General features: G+C 63.9%; 1 protein-coding gene across 1 annotated transcript; it reads left to right on the top strand.

Annotated features, from left to right (window-relative positions):
* Positions 1-1,393: 1,393 nt before the first annotated feature.
* On the top strand, positions 1,394-16,552 carry CASKIN1 (CASK interacting protein 1). The gene is made up of 20 exons (XM_063100649.1): positions 1,394-1,487; positions 6,624-6,675; positions 6,767-6,864; positions 7,069-7,214; positions 7,310-7,405; positions 7,518-7,648; positions 8,178-8,286; positions 8,364-8,472; positions 8,559-8,653; positions 8,806-8,923; positions 9,958-10,059; positions 10,162-10,250; positions 10,327-10,411; positions 10,496-10,587; positions 11,361-11,471; positions 11,551-11,652; positions 13,046-13,184; positions 13,262-15,274; positions 15,791-16,205; positions 16,456-16,552. Exons 1-20 carry the CDS (start codon positions 1,394-1,396, stop codon positions 16,550-16,552), a joined length of 4,293 nt encoding a protein of 1,430 aa, XP_062956719.1.
* The last annotated feature ends 1,098 nt before the right edge of the window (positions 16,553-17,650 follow it).

Below are 17,650 nucleotides of genomic sequence, written 5' to 3'. Positions count from 1 at the left end.
AGTGGCCAGCACGGTGTCTGATCCAGCAGGTGCCCAGGAATTGGTCACTGTAAAGAGTGAGGGGCAGGGCCCTTGCACTGAGGGACACTTCTGGGAGCCCAGCACATGCCGGAAGCCATAGGCTTGCTCCCTAAACCTCACGGCAGACCCCACAGGGGGAATGGTCAGCTGCCTGCATGATCCTGGGATCCCTGTGATTCCCCTTCCGCACCCTCAGGCCACCTTCCTCCTGGACCTGCTGGATGGCCCAGGGCCACAGGGAGCGGGGCATCAGGCCATACATCGTAGGTGCGACCCTCACCAAATTCTCCCCACAGCCTTGCCTGGTTGGTGATGATCTGCCTCCTTGTGAATGAGGAAACAGAGCCTTGAGCCAGGTCACAAACCCCATCCAGCCTATCTCTGGAATGCTGCAGGTGTAGCAAGGTGAGGGCCTGAGACCAAGGGCTGGCCTTCAGGTGAGAACCTGGCACCTGTCAAGCGCGACTGTCCTGCCTGGGGCTGCAAGATCTGGGGATGGGACATTTGAGCTCCCTTTGGTGGTGGGTGTAGGGGGCTGCCCGGGGTGAGTGCAGATTGAGGTTGGGGACAGTGGGCTGTCGGCCTGCACTGTTGCGGAGAAGAGCCGGAGGCTGCAGAGAAGAAGGTGTAGTTGGGGGGAGGGGGTGCGGGTTCCCTGACACCGAATTCATTATTGGGAGATTCCTCTTCACAATCCCTCGACACCTCCCACGGGAACCACGGCCAGAAACGTCTGACAGCCTCTGGCGGGCCGGCTCCCGGTGCCGCTGGTGCCCGGGTCTCTCGGTGCCGGCCCCCGCCCGCCCACTGCCTCGGAGTCCCTCCCCCCGTGGGTCCCGCAGCCTCTGGAATCCTCTCCCAGCCTCAGCCTCGCGCCACTGCCGTGTCGGAGCTCGGTGTCCAGCCCCCCGGCGGCTGCTGTCCCCAGCCCCCGGCGGTCGCCCCCGGCCTGGGGTGTGTGCAGAGGCCGGGCCTGACCCGCGCGGCCGGCACGTTGGGAGGGGGCGTCTGGGGCTGCCGGGGCCTGGGTAGGGGCGGAGCCGAGGAGCCGCACGCGCGGGCCGACGGAGGTCAGCGGCCGGGAGGGGACCCAGGCATCCGGGAGGCGGCGCCAGGTGCCGCGCCCCCGCCCCGCGGCCGCCGCCACCGCCGCGCCCCCGCCCCCGGGCCGCCCCCCGCCCGTGACGCGCTCCCCGCCCCCTCGGCGCCGGGAGTCGGAGCCCAAGCCGGAGCCCGAGGAGGGCGAAGGGGCGGCGGGCGGCGGCGGAGGTGGCGGGGGCGTGGGGATGCGGCCGGTGCCGCGGGGCCGCCGCCGCCTCTGAGCTGCGCCGAGCGCAGGAGCGCAGCCGCGCTGCTGCGGCCCCGCCGCGCCATGGGGAAGGAGCAGGAGCTGGTGCAGGCGGTGAAGGCGGAGGACGTGGGGACCGCGCAGAGGCTGCTGCAGAGGCCGCGGCCCGGGAAGGCCAGTGAGTGCGGGGGGCGCAGGGCGGGGGCGCCCCGGCTCCAGCACGAAGCCCCCCAGCCCTCCGGGCGCAGGGCGGGGAGGGGATGCTGTCGGGTCCCCGGGGGCGGGGCGGGGCCAGCAGCGCCCAGACCCTCGGTCCGCGCGCCCCGAGCCGCCAGCACCGGAGGAGGGTCGCACCGCGCGACCGGCCGTCACCCCAAGCCCCCCAGCAGGCGCCTGGCGGCACCCACCTCCCCGGCCGGCCGCAGGCGTTCGCATCCCTGCCTGCTCGCCTCTGTCCCCCTCCCTCCCAGGCTGCGGGCTGACAGCTGGAGGTCTCTACTGGGGCCTTTAAAGGGCGAGGCGGATGCCCCCCCCATGGAGAGTAGGAGTGGGCCCTTGCAGCCAGGAGCGACCTGGGGACTGACAGTCCCTGTCAGACCCCCTCCGTGCCTTATGTTTAGAAACACGCCTTGCAGGGAAGGGGGTGCAGGGCCACGCTGGGGGTGTGGCTGCCCAGGCACTGCCTGCGGGGGCCATTTACTGATGGGGGAGCAGAGGCCCAAGGTCGCCCATCCCGAGGTAGGCTGGCCTCCAGGCGGGGAGTGGCCTGGGGGGCGAGGGCTGGCGGGCCCACTGCTCAGGCAGGCTCCAGCAGACCTTAATCCTCCCTGGTTTTCCTGCCGGGAAAGGGGGCTGTGGGGCCATGGGGGGCCCCATCAGCCATCCCTAGCTAGCGCTGTGGGGGCCCCAGGGAAAGGCTCGGAGCTTGGAGCCCTGATCCCTGCACTCATCCCGGCTCAGCCCAGAGCCTCCCTGGGGGCCACCAGAGATGGATGTATGGGCGTGTGGACCAGCCGGGTGTGCGGCTGCGCACGTATGACCGTGTCAGTGTGTCAGGGCACCTGTGCGGGCACTGGCAGGTCGGCATGTGGGGTCTGGGTGCCTTGACTCCCCATCCCACCCCCATGGACTGTATGTAAGCCAGGGAGGCTCACTCTCCTCTCTCCAGGGGAATGCTGAGAACTGGGACTGCCTGCCTTGTGGTGGGGTCGGGGGGGGGCCTAGGTCCTGCAGCCCCCCCTCCCCAGTAATCCCTGCCAGGTCAGCTCCTGTGCACGCTGTGCAGTCAAAGAGAAGAGCAACCGTGCCTTGCTGGCACACTCAGGCTGGCCCTGCCTGCCAGCTGGGGCTAGTTTCAGGGCCTCAGGGCCCAGAAAGGAAGGGTTTCCAGGCACAGGCGACCTCACTGAGCCTCAAAAGCAGGTGGAGAGATTGAAAGACAAGGTAAAGGCTTCCATCTAGTGGCCATGCGGCCTTGGGCACAGACAACTGCGGCTCTCTGGGCCTCAGTCTCCTCGTCTGTAAGATGGGACATTGGCGGTCCGTGCCTCACAGGAGGCTCATGTCGTGCACACGAGGCACAGATGCTTAGTAAGTGCTCAGTAAATGCTAACTGTGACTGGGCCGGCCTGTGGCTCACTCGGGAGAGTGCGGTGCTGATAACACCAGGGCCACGGGTTCGGATCCTATATAGGGATGGCCGGTTGGCTCACTGGCTGAGCACGGTGCTGACAACACCAAGTCAAGGGTTAAGATCCCCTTACCGGTCATCTTTTAAAAAAAAAAAAAAAAAAAATGCTAACTGTGACTGATCCCTCGGAGAGCCCAGGGCCCGAGACCAACCAGGGAAGGGGAGCCTCAGATTTGGGGGTTCCTCCTCCCTTCTAGTCTGACCATCGAAGGGCAGCATGAGGCTTTCACCTCTACCTGGGTCTCTACCTTTGCCTCTGCCTGGTCTGGCCCTCGGGGCAGGATAACCACCTGCTGTGGCCCCGGAATCTGCACTCTGACTCAGAGGGGCAGGTGTAATGAAGCAGACAGAGAAATCCCTCCATGAATTAGCTCAGTTGTCATGGCAACGCTGGCCTGCTTTGGAGTAAGATGTATTTTGATTCAGCAAAGTACAGCTGGAGTTTGGGCCATGAGGTGGGGGACATCTAGCAGTGTCCTTTAGGGCCCCTCAGCCCAGAGGTGTTCCCATGATCCTTGTTTCCATGAGTCCTTCCCGATGCCCATCCTCTTCCCTCTGCCCCAGTGCTCCAGTGTCACCCTGGGCTCTGTCAGCCCCCACTCACCCTGCCTTGAAGGGAGCCTCCCCTTGCACACACATTTGCACACGCACACTTAGCGGCTATCCTTGAGGGGAGACGAGACTGCTCCAGAGCAAGCACTGGGACAGAGGCTGGCCTGCTGTTGGGGAGGTGGATCCTGTCCTCCTCTCTGGTCCAGCCTCCCCTTTCTCGGAGGCAGGGCTGGGGACACACTGGAGGAATCCCCAGAACACTGCGGGCCAGTGCCCTGCCACCCCTCATCTTGGCCCACTAATAGTTTCCTTCCAGACTAGAGTTTGGAGCTGACCTCAAAGGTGGGGATGGTCTCAGGAGAGCAGTTAGTGGGCTGGGTGACAAGAGGTGGGGGTGAGGTTTATGGGCTGTGACTGACACCGAATCCATAGGACTTAGTGACCTCGTGGAAAGGGAAGAGGCTACAGGGACATTCAGCTTGGTCCACACTTGTCCCCTCCCCCTGCCAGTCCCCTCCAGCCATGCTCTGCTCCAGCTTCATTCAGAGAACCTGTGTCAGTGTGGGACAGCCTCCCCAGCCCTGGGCCCACTTCAGTTCTAGGACCTTCCTTGAGACCCAGTATCCTCCCTCTTGAGCAGACCTCAAGCTGCTCTCTGCCCAATTTCAGCTGTTTTCCTCTGACGAGGCCGTGGGCAGAGAGTAGGGTGAGATGACCTCCGTCAGGTGCCCCTCCACACACGGGGGTGGTCCCCTTCCTGCTGGTATCTGTGTCACTTCCTGGGCCTTGACCTCCAGCCCCTCTGAAATTGCAGCCCCTTCAGGTGTGGCCAGGGGGGCAGGTGGCCTGACTGTGGCTCCACTCCAAGCACCTGCTCAGCAGCTGCCTGGGAGGCCATGCCACAGGAGGGAAGTCATGGGGGGGGGGGCACTGAAAAGAAGGTGACAGAGCATTCCAGGGGAGAATGTCCTGAGCATGGCACTGGGTTGTGATGGGATAGCGACCACTGCTCTCCCTTCGGCTAACAGCAAAGGACAGTGGCAGGCCCAGCTGTATAGTTTGTGGGACCCTGTGTCCAAAAATTAAGCATTTCACAATGGTGGCAGCAGAGCTCCCACCCCGGGGGGCCTCCTGAGCAGCCTCACGGGTCACACGCCTGTGAAGCCAGCTCTAGTGGTAGACAGAGCGTGTGGGACAAGGCTGCCAGATCAGTCACAAATTTACTGAGCACCTCCTGTGTGCCAGGCACTGTTTTAGCCACCAAGAATTCAGCAGTGAGCAAAACAGATATAATCACTGTTCTCTTGGAAGCCTAGTTAAGCGATGAGACGGACAACGAACAAGATCAATCAGGAGAAGACGGGACGTGGTAGGTGGTGAGAAGGGCTGAAGGGGAAAATACAGCAGACTTGGGATGGGAAGGGGGTTGCCATTTTAGTGAGGAGGCCTTGCTGAGCAGGGCTTATTTGGAGAAAGATCTGAGGGCAGGGAGGCAGTCGTGGGAATAATCAGGGAAAGAATAGCCCCCCATACACAGCATGTGCAAAGGCCCTATGGCAATGGTGGCCTGTATGTTGGAGCAGGTGTGAAGAAATTAGTGGGCAAGGGGGTGAGAGCAAAAGCAGGAGGCCACAGCATGCAGAGCCATTGTCCAGCCTCAGTCCCCACCCCAGCAAGACATGGCCACTGGGGGTCTGAAAGAGGAGCAAAGGATCTGACTCCTGTTCTAACAGGGTCTCTTGACCGTGGTGGGTATGGAGGATAGACCAGGGGTACAGGGAGGAAGTAGGGATGCCAGTGGGGGGACATGGCAGGAGGGAGATGCCCTCACTCTGTGCAGGAGAAACCCCTCACTGGAGAAGGTGGGTGGGATTCCTGCACAGCTAATATTAGTAATTGCCACTTACTGAGCCCTGACCTGTAACAGACCCTGCACACTTTAAGTATGGAAACGCTCTCACGCCTTGGGGCCAGCCCTGGTGGAACCATCTTTTCCAGCTTAGGGAGGAGCCCAGTGGCCAAGGCTATACAGGGCTGGTAAGTGGGAGAGTGAGGATTCAAATTCAGGTCCATCTGACTTCATAGGCTTTGTGGTCATTAGGGGACCCACACCTGCATCCAGTGACAGACCAAGGCTGGTGCAGCCGGGGCTGCTGCGGGTCACCCCCTTGACTCCCCTGCCCCCACCCCAGTCCAGGGCCTGGACAAAGGGGCTTCTGTCCTGCCAGCCCCCACCCCAGAGCAACTGACCCACAAATGGGTTATATAACCATGGCCCAGACAGGCAGGGGGTTGGCTCGAGTCCGTTTGAACTTGAGCCCACTGTGGGGGGGGCATCAATGGGCTCCCCTCTTCTGGCAGGCAGCTGGTGGAAGCCAGGATGGAAGAGGCCCCAGGAGGAGACTGGGGCCCCAAGGCGAGGGCTTGGACTCCTCAGGCTTCAGGTGGTCTGAGCCTGGGGCCCAGCATGGCCCCTGTGGGTAAGGTAGCCATTCTTGTGGGGTCACTCAGAGGCACCAGCCTGTTGCCCTGAAGGGGGAGGGCTCATCCACACTGGCCAGGCTGGCAGTGAGGGTCTATGCTGTGGAGATGTGGATCTTCCGCCAGAGATAACCCCATTTCCAGGTGTTCCAGGCTCCGCAGCCATCCCTGGCCCCATCTGGGTCCTCCTGAAAGACAGATTGGGCCAGCTCTCTCCCTCCCACCATTGCCAGTGTCTTGAGGGAGGGGGTGCGTGTGCACATGTGTGTGTCTGTGTGGGTGCACAGCCTTGTCTCCTGTCCCCGCCTGGACCTTGCTGGAGTCCTTGCACTGTGAACCCCACCTCCACCCCCAGCCATCTCAGGGCAGTGGGAAACCAAGGCTCAAACTGCTGGCGCCTGGAGCTGAGTGCAGGGCAGAGCCTAACGAATGAATGAATGAGTGAATAAATGGATGGATGAGTATCTATAGACCAAGAGCCTAGCTAGCTGTGGGCCCACCAGGGAGCTAGCCAGTGCCCCCTCCCTGCTCTTAGGCTGCTTAGAGAGGCTCAGAGGAGCATCCCCTCACCTGTCTCCTTCTCACCCCCAGAACTCCTGGGCTCCACCAAGAAGATCAATGTCAACTTCCAGGACCCAGATGGGTGAGTTCTTGGCCAGGAATGGGGGTGGGTAGCTGCTGTGGAAGGCCAGGGTGCCCAAGTCCTCTCCTATGCTTGTCCTTGCCCACCCCAGCTTCTCTGCCCTACACCACGCGGCACTGAATGGCAACACAGAATTGATCACCCTGCTGCTGGAGGCTCAGGCTGCCGTGGACATCAAGGACAACAAAGGCAAGACTGGCTTGGGGCCCTGGGGCCAGGGCAGGGGGTCAAGTTTGGGGGCAGGGTCCCCAGAGACCTGAATAGTCCCTCCACTGGAGTCTCAGCCCGGAGCCTCGGTCTGGGTTGAAGCAGGTCCTTATGGGATCGGTGTCTTGGAGGTCAGGGTTGGGTGCAGGATCAGGGGTTGGCTCCCAATGGCCCACCTGCCCCCAGGCATGCGGCCATTGCACTATGCAGCCTGGCAGGGCCGGAAGGAGCCCATGAAGCTGGTACTGAAGGCAGGCTCGGCGGTGAACGTCCCATCCGACGAGGGCCACATCCCCCTGCACCTGGCAGCCCAGCACGGTCACTATGATGTGGTGAGGCCTGTGTGGGGGCTGCACAGTGGGCGGGTGGGTGGGTGGCAAGGGTCTGAGGTTGCCCTTGGGCCTGACTGTGCCCCACGGCCCCACAGTCGGAGATGCTGCTCCAGCACCAGTCCAACCCATGCATGGTGGACAACTCGGGGAAGACGCCCCTGGACCTGGCCTGCGAGTTTGGCCGTGTTGGGGTATGTCTACTGGGGAACTGAGCAGGACTCCATCTGCCCATCCTCCTCACCAGGGGTGGGAGTTGGGAGCAGCCCCATGCCAGGGCCACCCTACCCTGATCCCTCCTTCAAGGTGGTCCAGCTGCTCCTGAGCAGCAACATGTGTGCGGCGTTGCTGGAGCCCCGGCCGGGGGATGCCACTGACCCCAATGGTACCAGTCCCCTGCACCTGGCAGCCAAGAATGGCCACATTGACATCATCAGGTACAGCCAGTGTTGGGGAGGGGGCCCAGCCTCAGGATTCCTGGGGCTCAGGGCTCCTGCTTCTGTCTTGGGGATAAGACAGGAGGCAACCAGGGAGCTGCAGGGATATGGTCAGGCCTCTGGGTGTGGCCTCCAGCCACCCAAGTGAAGGACAGGCTGGAGGGGGCTGTAGAGTGGGCTTCTACAGCCCACCAGCCTGGGCTCTATCCCAGTCCTGCCTCTTGCTAGGTGGCCTCGTGGAGGCACATAACCGTGCCTCAGTTTCCCCATCCACATAGTGGGGATCACAGCAGTGCCTACACTAGGATTAGACAAGGTAACAGCTGGGAAGGGTTAGCACACAGATGGGCCTTTGGACAAGAGCTCGGTAAATGTCAGACACTGTTGTAGTCAGGGACATGGGGCAGGGCTGGCCCATCCTCAGGCCCAGAACAGGCAGTCGGGCACCCAGGAATTGAGGCTTCATTTGGGGGTGCAGGGGTGGAGGGCTCCTGCTGAAGGCCCTGCCCGCTTGACTGCCTCCCATAAGGCTCCTCCTCCAAGCTGGCATTGACATTAACCGCCAGACCAAGTCTGGCACTGCCCTGCACGAGGCTGCGCTCTGCGGGAAGACGGAAGTGGTTCGGCTGCTGCTGGATGTGAGTCTGGGGGCTGGGGCGGCTAGGCCCAGCGGGGGCATGGGGCTCCTGACAGGCCTCACCCTCTGCTCTTGCAGAGCGGGATCAATGCCCACGTGAGGAACACCTACAGCCAGACGGCCCTAGACATCGTGCACCAGTTCACCACATCCCAGGCCAGCAAGGAGATCAAACAGCTGCTGCGAGGTGGGCGCAGGTGGGACAAGGGGGCTAGGGCTGGGCCAGGCGAGGCCAGATCGCAGGACTGGGGGGTCCACCTCCTGTATCCCCAGAGGCCTCGGCAGCCCTGCAGGTCCGGGCGACCAAAGATTATTGCAACAATTATGACCTGACCAGCCTCAACGTGAAGGCCGGGGACATCATCACAGTAAGGACAGCCCAGGGGCTACTGCAGCAGGGACGGGGTGGGATCTGGGCATGCTAACCCCAGAACACCTTCTGGCAACAGAGAAAGGAGGCCTGGGCTGCTCCTCCTGGAGGGGCACCTCCCTGAGCATGCCCCCCACCTTTATTGGTCAGGTCCTTGAGCAGCATCCAGATGGCCGGTGGAAGGGCTGTATCCATGACAACCGGACAGGCAATGACCGGGTGGGCTACTTCCCTTCCTCACTGGGTGAGGCCATTGTCAAGCGAGCAGGCAAGTCCCAGCCAGCCCTGGGGGAGGCAGGCAGGAGCCACTTAGCCTGGGCTTGGGGGCCAGGGAGCAGCACATGTGTTCCATGGCAGGGCAGGGACGGGGTTCTGGCCATTGCTGGGTGTGGGATCCAGGGTGGGATCCCACAGTGTGGCCTGCTGGCCGTCTCCTTGTCAGTGTCCCCACACTCATTCCTTCATTTATCCCACATGCATTGCTTGCCTGCCATGTTCTGGTTTCGAGCAGCCACTAGGGACAGACAGGGACCTAGACAGAAGTCGTTCTTGCTCTCAAGGAGCTCGCCCTGGCATGGGAGTGGGCAGGAGATGAAGTAGACGTGAGGGAAACGTGCCAGCCAGTGACACAGAATGTGAGTAGAGGCCTGCTTAGATGGGGGGGTCAGAGGTCAGAGATGGCCCTGAGAGCTGGGGGGGCCGGCCACAGGCAGAGCAGTCCAGGCAGGCAGGAACCACTCGTGCCAAGGCCCTGAGGCAGGATGGAGCTCACACGTCTAAGGAACAGGAGGCCAGCATGGCAAGAGCAAAGTGAGTCGCAGGGAGAGGCTGCAGGACCCGTCCTCAGGGCCCGGTGTAGACTGGTTTCCTGGGAGTGTCGATTTACCTCTTAGGGAGGACGTGGAGATTGACAGATGGGGCAAGAGGGCTGTGGGGGGCACTTAGGAGGTGTGGGGAGTCTGCCCATGGTCATCTAGTTCCTAGCATGGGAGCCTTGGCCCCAGGCTCCCCAGCAAGAAGGCCGCATCCTCTGGCAATCCTTGGCCCCCTCCCCGCAGGACCACAGGGCCACAGGCTGGACTCCTGGCCCTGGGTCTCCCTGCTATGCTCTCCTGCACTCAAATGTCTGGGGTGGAGAGGGGGCTTCTGAGGGTCTGTAAGCTCCCTGGAGACAGCGGGGCAGGGAAGGCTATGGTGTGACCCCAGAGCTGTGCACAGGACAGCTCTGCTCTGCCCTCCTGTCCGTGTCGGGGCCCTCCCAGAGCTGGCCCGGGACTCAGGGAGGCTGTGCTTGGCCCCCAGGTTCCCGAGCAGGCACAGAACCAAGCCCACCCCAGGGAGGCAGCTCGTCGGGGCCCTCTGCACCCCCAGAGGAGATCTGGGTGCTGAGGAAGCCTTTTGCAGGTGGGCCAGGGCCTCTGTGGGGCTGGAGGGCAGCGCACCTGCCAGGCACTAGTGTGGGGCCAGCAGAGGCAGCGCGGCTCACCTGGCTTGTGGTGCTGGCAGGTGGGGACCGCAGTGGCAGCTTGAGCAGTGTGGCTGGCGGCAGGAGCAGTGGGGGCCATGCCCTGCATGCAGGCTCTGAAGGAGTCAAGGTAGGTGGGATGGTGGCCAGGGCTGGGGTGGCTGGGGCCTGAGCAGCATCAAAGAGCCGGTCTTTCTGGGTTACAGCTCCTGGCAACGGTGCTTTCCCAGAAGTCCGTCTCTGAGTCCAGCCCAGGGGAAAGCCCTGTGAAGCCTCCGGAGGGCTCTGCAGGTAACAGCAAAGAGACAGTGGCATTGGCCTAGCAGGAGGTGGCCTCTGAGCAGCCTTTGTCCCACTATCCCCTCTTGTCCCCAGGCACTGCCCGGTCCCAGCCTCCAGTGGCACACACCGGGCAGGTCTATGGGGAGCAGCCGCCCAAGAAGCTGGAGCCGGCCTCGGAGGGCAAGGTACAGGGCCTGGGCTGGCTCCCAGGGCCAGGCTTGGGGAGGGGCGCCCAGGCATCTGCCTGGCCTGGCCACAGTAGTGGCCAGGGACCTCAAGAGGCCAGACCCATCCTCCTGTGTGTGTGTCTGTGCGTGCATCGTGTGGGCATGCACGCGTGTTCAGGTGTTGTCTATTGTGTAGGTGTGCATGGTTGCTCGTGTGTGCCAGCTTGTGGAGGGCAAGTCAGCGAGCCGGGTGTGTGCCGTGCGAGCTGGGCACGTGCGCATGTGTGCAGGCGGAGGGGATGGGTGTGAGACGGTGTGGGACGTGTGCACCTGCGTGCTGGGGAGGCGTGAGCTGCTGGCTGAGTCCTGCACAGCGGAGGCGGCAGCACCCTGCCTGTGGGCACACAGCCCACCTTCCCAGGAGTGGGGACCGCACTGAGCAGCCCCGCCCAAGGCCCCTGTCCTCAGAGCTCCTCACATGGGGCCACGCAGCCTGCCTCCCCGAGATGGTGTGGGGTGTCCTTGGTGCAGGAATGGGGGGAAGGTCAGGGAGGCCGTGACATGGACAGCAACTGGACCCTCCCGGTGGAGATCCCAGCGGAATGCTGAAAGGCTGGAGGACAATGAAGGAAGGCAGTATCCAGCGTCGCAGAGCCAGGAGCGCCGGGCCAGGCTGCAGTGGACGGTGGACCCAGCGGCTACACGGCCCGCCAACAGAGCGGAGAAGGTGGCTGGGGTGCAGGCCTGGCGGGCAGGCAGGCGGCCTGCAGCAGGTGCCTTGTGTCTTCCAGAGCGCTGAGGCCGTCAGCCAGTGGCTCTCCACGTTCCAGCTACAGCTCTACGCCTCCAACTTCATCAGTGCCGGATACGACCTGCCCACCATCAGCCGCATGACCCCCGAGGTGAGCTGCCTGCAGGCTGACCACCCCGTGTCCCAGTGGCAGGCCCAGCCTCCTGCTAATGGGCCTTCTCTCTGCCTAGGACCTCACGGCCATTGGTGTCACTAAGCCAGGCCACCGGAAGAAGATCACAGCAGAGATCAGTGGCCTGAACCTCCCTGACTGGCTGCCTGAGCACAAACCCGTAAGGACCCCTGCAACCTGGTGGCTGGGCCCAGGACAGGCAGACAGACAGACAGACAGACTGCCTCCCTGGCTCCAGCCCTCACCTGCCCTCTGGGGCTCCCAGGAGAGAAGAGAGGAGCACGGCCTGCCTGCAGTGAGCCACCACCTGCACAGCCTCTGTTCATCCATCATGGGCACTGGCCAGCCTCCCTGCAGCTGGGGCAGGGGTGACAGACTGGGGATTGTCAGGGCAAGGTGGGCCTAAAGCCAGGAGAGTACTCCCTCACCTTCATGCTCCCACAAAGACCCCCATACACGCAGGCAGCCACACAGGGACCCCCAGCATTGCCCCTCACACACACACACAGCAGAGTGGCTCACATGCACCTGGGACAGGCCGGCCACACACCCGCCAACTGCCTGCACACACAGACACATCCCACCACACATTGCAGGCTGCCCCAACAGCTGACACCCCCATTTCCAACAATATCTGCAACAGCTCATGACCTGTGCTATTACTGTCACTGTGGTGGGAGAGGTTCTGGGCCTGGAGGTGGGCCCAGGGCTTAGCGCAACCTGATACTGGCTCTCCAGGCCACAGGCTAAGCTCCAGGCTCCTGTTCACTGACAGTAGAGTTGCCAGTGGCCCCCAACTGCCCCCAGGGTGCTGGTCCATGGATGGGCAGGTCTGCACTCACGGCTGGTGCTCATCCACCCCGCCTTGCCCACTCAGTCAGCGGCTCAGGGGGCCCCCCCCCGGGAGCACGTCCAGGTCCTGCAGGTGCTCCGTGCACCGGGTGACTGTGCTAAGTGTTGGTGCCTGAGTGATGTCCAGCTGGAAGTGTGGACACCGGATGCCCTAAGGGAGTGATCGGGTGGTTCTCAGTGGAGATCACTGTGGGTGTTTGCACACGTGATGTGGGTGTGTGGCACACGTGTGACCATGCGACTGACGCCAGTGGGAAACAGTTGAGATGGTGTGAGTGTGATACAGGTCAGGGTGTTGTGCTTGTGGCTGGGAGCAGTGTGCAGAGTGTGCGCTTATACATGTGTCTGCTGTGGCACTGTGTGTCTGCACCGTGTGGGGTGTGTCTCCTTGGGGTGCTGTGCCTGTGGCCACCTCGCCAGGCAAGGAAGGACTTTCTTCCACCTCCCCAAATGACGTCCCAGGTAGGGTCACCCCGTGTGTGTGTTTGCGTGTGTTTGCTCGTGCATGTGTACCAGTGCCCGACGGCCACTCTGAGGAGCTGGACTTGGCCTCCTGCAGAGGCTGTGCCTCTGGCCTGTCCATTTGTCCTTTTGTCTGTCCATGCCCTGCTGGCCCAGTGCCCACTCCCTCAACAGCTCCGAGCAGGCAGTGGGGTGTGGGCAGCCAGCTTGGGCTGCCCCTCTGTGTCCCTGCTCCATAGGCTAACCTGGCCATGTGGCTGTCCATGATCGGCCTGGCCCAGTACTACAAGGTGCTGGTGGACAACGGCTATGAAAACATCGACTTCATTACCGACATCACCTGGGAGGACCTGCAGGAGATCGGCATCACCAAGCTGGGTGAGGGCCCCTCCCCGGCCCCCACCCTCACCCCCTCCACCTCCTGCCCTGCCTGACCTGCCCTGTGCCCTACTCAGGACACCAAAAAAAGCTGATGCTGGCAGTGAGAAAACTAGCAGAATTGCAAAAGGCAGAATATGCCAAGTATGAGGGGGGACCCCTGCGCCGGAAGGCTCCCCAGTCGCTGGAAGTGGTGGCCATCGAGTCACCACCCCCACCTGAGCCTGCTCCTGCCACCTGCCAGTCCCCCAAGATGACCACGTTCCAGGACAGCGAGCTCAGTGACGAGCTGCAGGCAGCCATGACCGGCCCAGCTGAGGGGGGTGCTGCTGCCACCGCCGAGAAGCCCTCCAACCACCTGCCACCCACCCCGAGGGCTATCGTGCGGCAGGAGCCCAGCCTGGGTGGACGGGCACGGCACATGAGCAGCTCTCAGGAGCTGCTGGGTGACGGGCCACCTAGGCCTGGCAGCCCCATGTCAAGAAGCCAGGAGTACCTGCTAGATGAGGGGCCGTCCCCCGGAACTCCTCCCAAGGAGGCCCGGCCTGGCCGCCATAGTCACAGTGTCAAGAGGGCCAGTGTGCCCCCGGTGCCTGGCAAGCCACGGCAGATCCTCCCACCAGGTGCCAGCCACCTCACACCCCCCCAGACACCCACCAAAGCCCAGCCAGGCTCCCCCCAGGTCCCTGGGGGACCTCATGGTTCAGCCCCAGCCACCGCCAAGGTGAAGCCCACTCCACAGCTGCTGCCACCGACGGAGCGACCCATGTCACCCCGCTCCCTGCCTCAGTCACCCACACACCGAGGCTTTGCCTACGTGCTGCCCCAGCCTGTGGAAGGCGAGGCAGGGCCAGCTGCTCCAGGGCCTGCGCCTCCGCCCATGGTGGCAGCTGTGCCCACGCTCTGCCTGCCCCCTGAGGCTGATGCAGAGCCAGGGCGGCCCAAGAAGCGTGCCCACAGCCTGAATCGCTATGCAGCATCTGACAGTGAGCCCGAGCGGGATGAGCTGCTGGTGCCCACCGCTGCAGGGCCTTATGCCACGGTCCAGCGGCGTGTGGGCCGCAGTCACTCGGTGAGGGCACCCACCAGTGCCGACAAGAACGTCAACCGCAGCCAGTCCTTTGCCGTGCGGCCCCGCAAGAAGGGGCCCCCACCACCCCCACCAAAGCGGTCCAGCTCAGCAATGGCCAGCGCCAACCTGGCTGATGAGCCAGTGCTGGATGCTGAGACTGAGGATGGCCGGCTGGGGGTCCGGGCACAGCGCCGGCGGGCTAGCGACCTGGCAGGCAGCGTGGACACAGGCAGCGCTGGCAGCGTGAAGAGCATTGCAGCCATGCTCGAGCTGTCGTCCATTGGGGGTGGGGGCCGGGCTGCCCGCAGGCCTCCCGAGGGCCACCCCATGCCTCACCCTGCCAGTCCAGAGCCAGGCCGGGTGGCCACAGTGCTGGCCTCAGTAAAGCACAAAGAGGCCATCGGGCCTGATGGTGAGGTGGTGAACCGGCGCCGCACACTCAGTGGGCCCGTCACTGGACTTCTGGCCACTGCCCGCCGGGGGCCTGGGGAGCCAGCAGATCAAGGCCTTCCTGTGGAGGACAGCACTGTCCGGCAGCGACCCCGAGGCCCAGCCAAGGGTGAGGTGAATGTTGAGGGTCCACCCCTGGCCAGGGTGGAGGCCAGTGCCACGCTCAAGAGGCGCATCCGGGCCAAGCAGAACCAGCAGGAGAATGTCAAGTTCATCCTGACTGAGTCTGACACAGTCAAGCGCCGGCCCAAGGCCAAGGAACGAGAGGCTGGGCTGGAGCCACCTCCGCCACTGTCCGTGTACCAGAATGGCACAAGCACTGTGCGCCGCCGACCAGCCTCGGAGCAGGCCGGGCCCCCTGAGCTGCCCCCACCACCCCCGCCCGCCGAACCCCTGCCCACTGACCAGGTGCACCTGCCCCCCCTGCCCCCACCCGATGGCGATGCCCGGAAGCCAGCCAAGCCACCCATCTCTCCCAAGCCTGTCCTGGCTCAGCCCATGCCCAAGATCCAAGGCTCACCAACACCTGCCTCCAAGAAGGTGCCGCTGCCAGGCCCGGGCAGCCCAGGTAGGTACACAGAGCTGGCTAGGGCAGGGAAAGAAGGGGAAGCAGGACCCCGCCTCACCGCTTTTCTCCTTTGTCTGAGGGGTTTTCTTCCTGTATTTGATGAAACCCGGGTGGGGTGGGAGTGTCTGTAGACCCTCTCATCCATCCACCATAGGACAACTCTGTGCCAGCCCAGGCCTGGGAGCCAGGTGGACTCGGTCCTAACCCTTGCTCAGTAAAGGAGGCTTACAGAAGCCTAGGTATAGTGGCACCTGTGCAGGGAGGACCCTGACCTGATGCAGGAGGCAGGGAGGAGGCTTCCAGGCAAAAGATCAGAGGAGAAAAGGCCTCGAGGCATTCGAGCAATTGAAAGGCCAATGTGGCCGCAGCAGGCTGCACCCAGAGTAGAAGCGGGGCAGGGCCTGGGACAGTGTCCCGAGCAGGTCTGCACATGGAGGCGCGCCCCCTGGCGGCTGCGGGGGGGCTGGCGCGGCGGGGCTGGTGCCTGCTCCGGTGCCAGCGAGGTCCCCCCCGCAGAGGTGAAGCGCGCCCACGGCACGCCGCCGCCCGTGTCGCCCAAGCCGCCGCCGCCGCCCACGGCACCCAAGCCGGCCAAGGCCGCGGCGGGACTGCCGCCGGGCAGCCCCGGCCCGTCGCCCGAGCCCTCGCCGGCGCGCCAGCCGCCCGCCGCCCTCACCAAGCCAGCCAGCACGCCGCCCTCGCTGAGCGCCAGCCCCGCCAAGCCCCAGTCCCCCGGCGCGCCCGCGCTGCACGTGCCCGCCAAGCCCCCACGCGCCGCCGCCGCCGCCGCCGCCGGGCCCTCCGCTGCGCCCGAGGGCGCCTCGCCTGGGGACAGCGCCCGGCAGAAACTGGAGGAGACGAGTGCGTGCCTGGCCGCGGCGCTGCAGGCGGTGGAGGAAAAGATCCGCCAGGAGGACGGGCAGAGCCCGAGGTAGGTGCGAGGCGGAGTCGGAAGGGGCGGGGCCTGTTGCGGTGGGCGGGGCCTACCAGGGGCGGGACTGCACTAGGCCCCACTCGCGGCGGGGGCTAGGAGGGCGGGGCCGGAGGACGGGTGTGGCCTGTGGGAGGAACTGGTGTGGAGCGTGGTCCACACTAGGCCCAGCGCAGCATGGGATAGGTGGTCTTGGCTTGGACGGGCGTGGCCTGAGCCGGCCCCGCCCCTCACGCGCGCCCGCCCGCAGCCCCGCGGCCGCTGAGAAGAGCACCGGCAGTATCCTGGACGACATTGGCAGTATGTTCGACGACCTGGCCGACCAGCTGGACGCCATGCTGGAGTGACGCGGCCGCGCACGTTGGGCCCGCCCGCGCCGCCCGGGCTCCGGCAGGCACACTGACCATTACCTCAGGACGGGCCCTGCGGGCGGGCGGGCGGGCGGGCGCGCGCGCGCGCGCGCGCGCGGCCCAGCCCCTGCACAAGCACAAATCCTACCCCTGGCGCGGCCGGGGCGCAAGCCTGGAGGACTGCCTGGCCGGGGCTCCGAGGGCTTCGGGTATACGCCGCTACCGCGGCGCCCGGCCCTGCCTGCTGCTCCCTGTGCAATAACCGCTGGGCTACCCGCCCACCGACCGCTGGGCTCTGCCCGCTGCGGGTGGAGGAGGGCAGCCGCTGCCTCCCCTACCTGAGTCCAGGCTGGGCCCACCCTGGGAGGAAGAGGGAGGGTGGTGGCCACTGTAGCCCCCTCCTCAATCTGGCAGAGCACAGGCCTATGCCCAGCACAGAACTGCCCTTTGGGGAACCTCTGCCAGCTGCTCAGCGCAGCACAAAGGACAGGGGCCAAGGTCGGGGCCCCCCTGCCCCACTGCACCACCCCGAATATAAGCTATCAAGAGTATTAATTTATTGGGAATGAGCTGAGGCAGATTTCCCCAGAGAAACAAAAAGGTATAACTTTAACAAATATATATTTAAAGAAAAAAATATTGATTCTATAGAAAACCATTTACCAACTGAAAGGACACTGGAGTCTAGCTTGAGACAAAAGCTGTTAGAGGCCCAGGCCATCTATCTGTCTGTCCTTCCCTCCCTCCGTCCAGGAGTGGCCAGGCCTCTGGCCCACTAGCACAAACAGGAGGCTGGGCCTGGGGAGGGGAGGGTGCTCTGCCCAGGGCCTCTGCTCTTCTCTCTTGTAACTTCTCTGCGTCTGAAGAACTCGAAGGATGTGCCTTGCTCGATGATGGGCTATGACCTTCCCCAGGCCATGAAGGCTGTGGGGAGGGGCAACCTCCTGGGTGTGGCCGTGTCCTGGGGGTGCTGGTGTGAGGGGAAGCCATGCGTGCAGCATGGTGATCATGCGCCTGTCCGCCAAGTGGCAGCAGTTTGGGCACAGGGGCATGCATGCCAGGCCTGTGTGGCCCGCCTGCGAGGCTTCGCCTGAC

Source organism: Cynocephalus volans, chromosome 6 (assembly GCF_027409185.1).
Source record: "Cynocephalus volans isolate mCynVol1 chromosome 6, mCynVol1.pri, whole genome shotgun sequence".
Taxonomy (NCBI): domain Eukaryota; kingdom Metazoa; phylum Chordata; class Mammalia; order Dermoptera; family Cynocephalidae; genus Cynocephalus; species Cynocephalus volans.
The sequence above is the reverse complement of the archived record's forward strand: the minus strand, read 5'-3'. Positions and strand labels throughout refer to the sequence as shown.

Bases quoted from the DNA above. Each gene is read 5' to 3' on its own strand.
- CASKIN1 (XM_063100649.1), top strand. From the start codon at position 1,394: ATGGGGAAGGAGCAGGAGCTGGTGCAGGCGGTGAAGGCGGAGGACGTG. The intron at 10,412-10,495 runs GTAACAGCAAAG...TCTTGTCCCCAG, and splicing joins GCCTCCGGAGGGCTCTGCAG to GCACTGCCCGGTCCCAGCCT. The intron at 10,588-11,360 runs GTACAGGGCCTG...TGTGTCTTCCAG, and splicing joins AGCCGGCCTCGGAGGGCAAG to AGCGCTGAGGCCGTCAGCCA.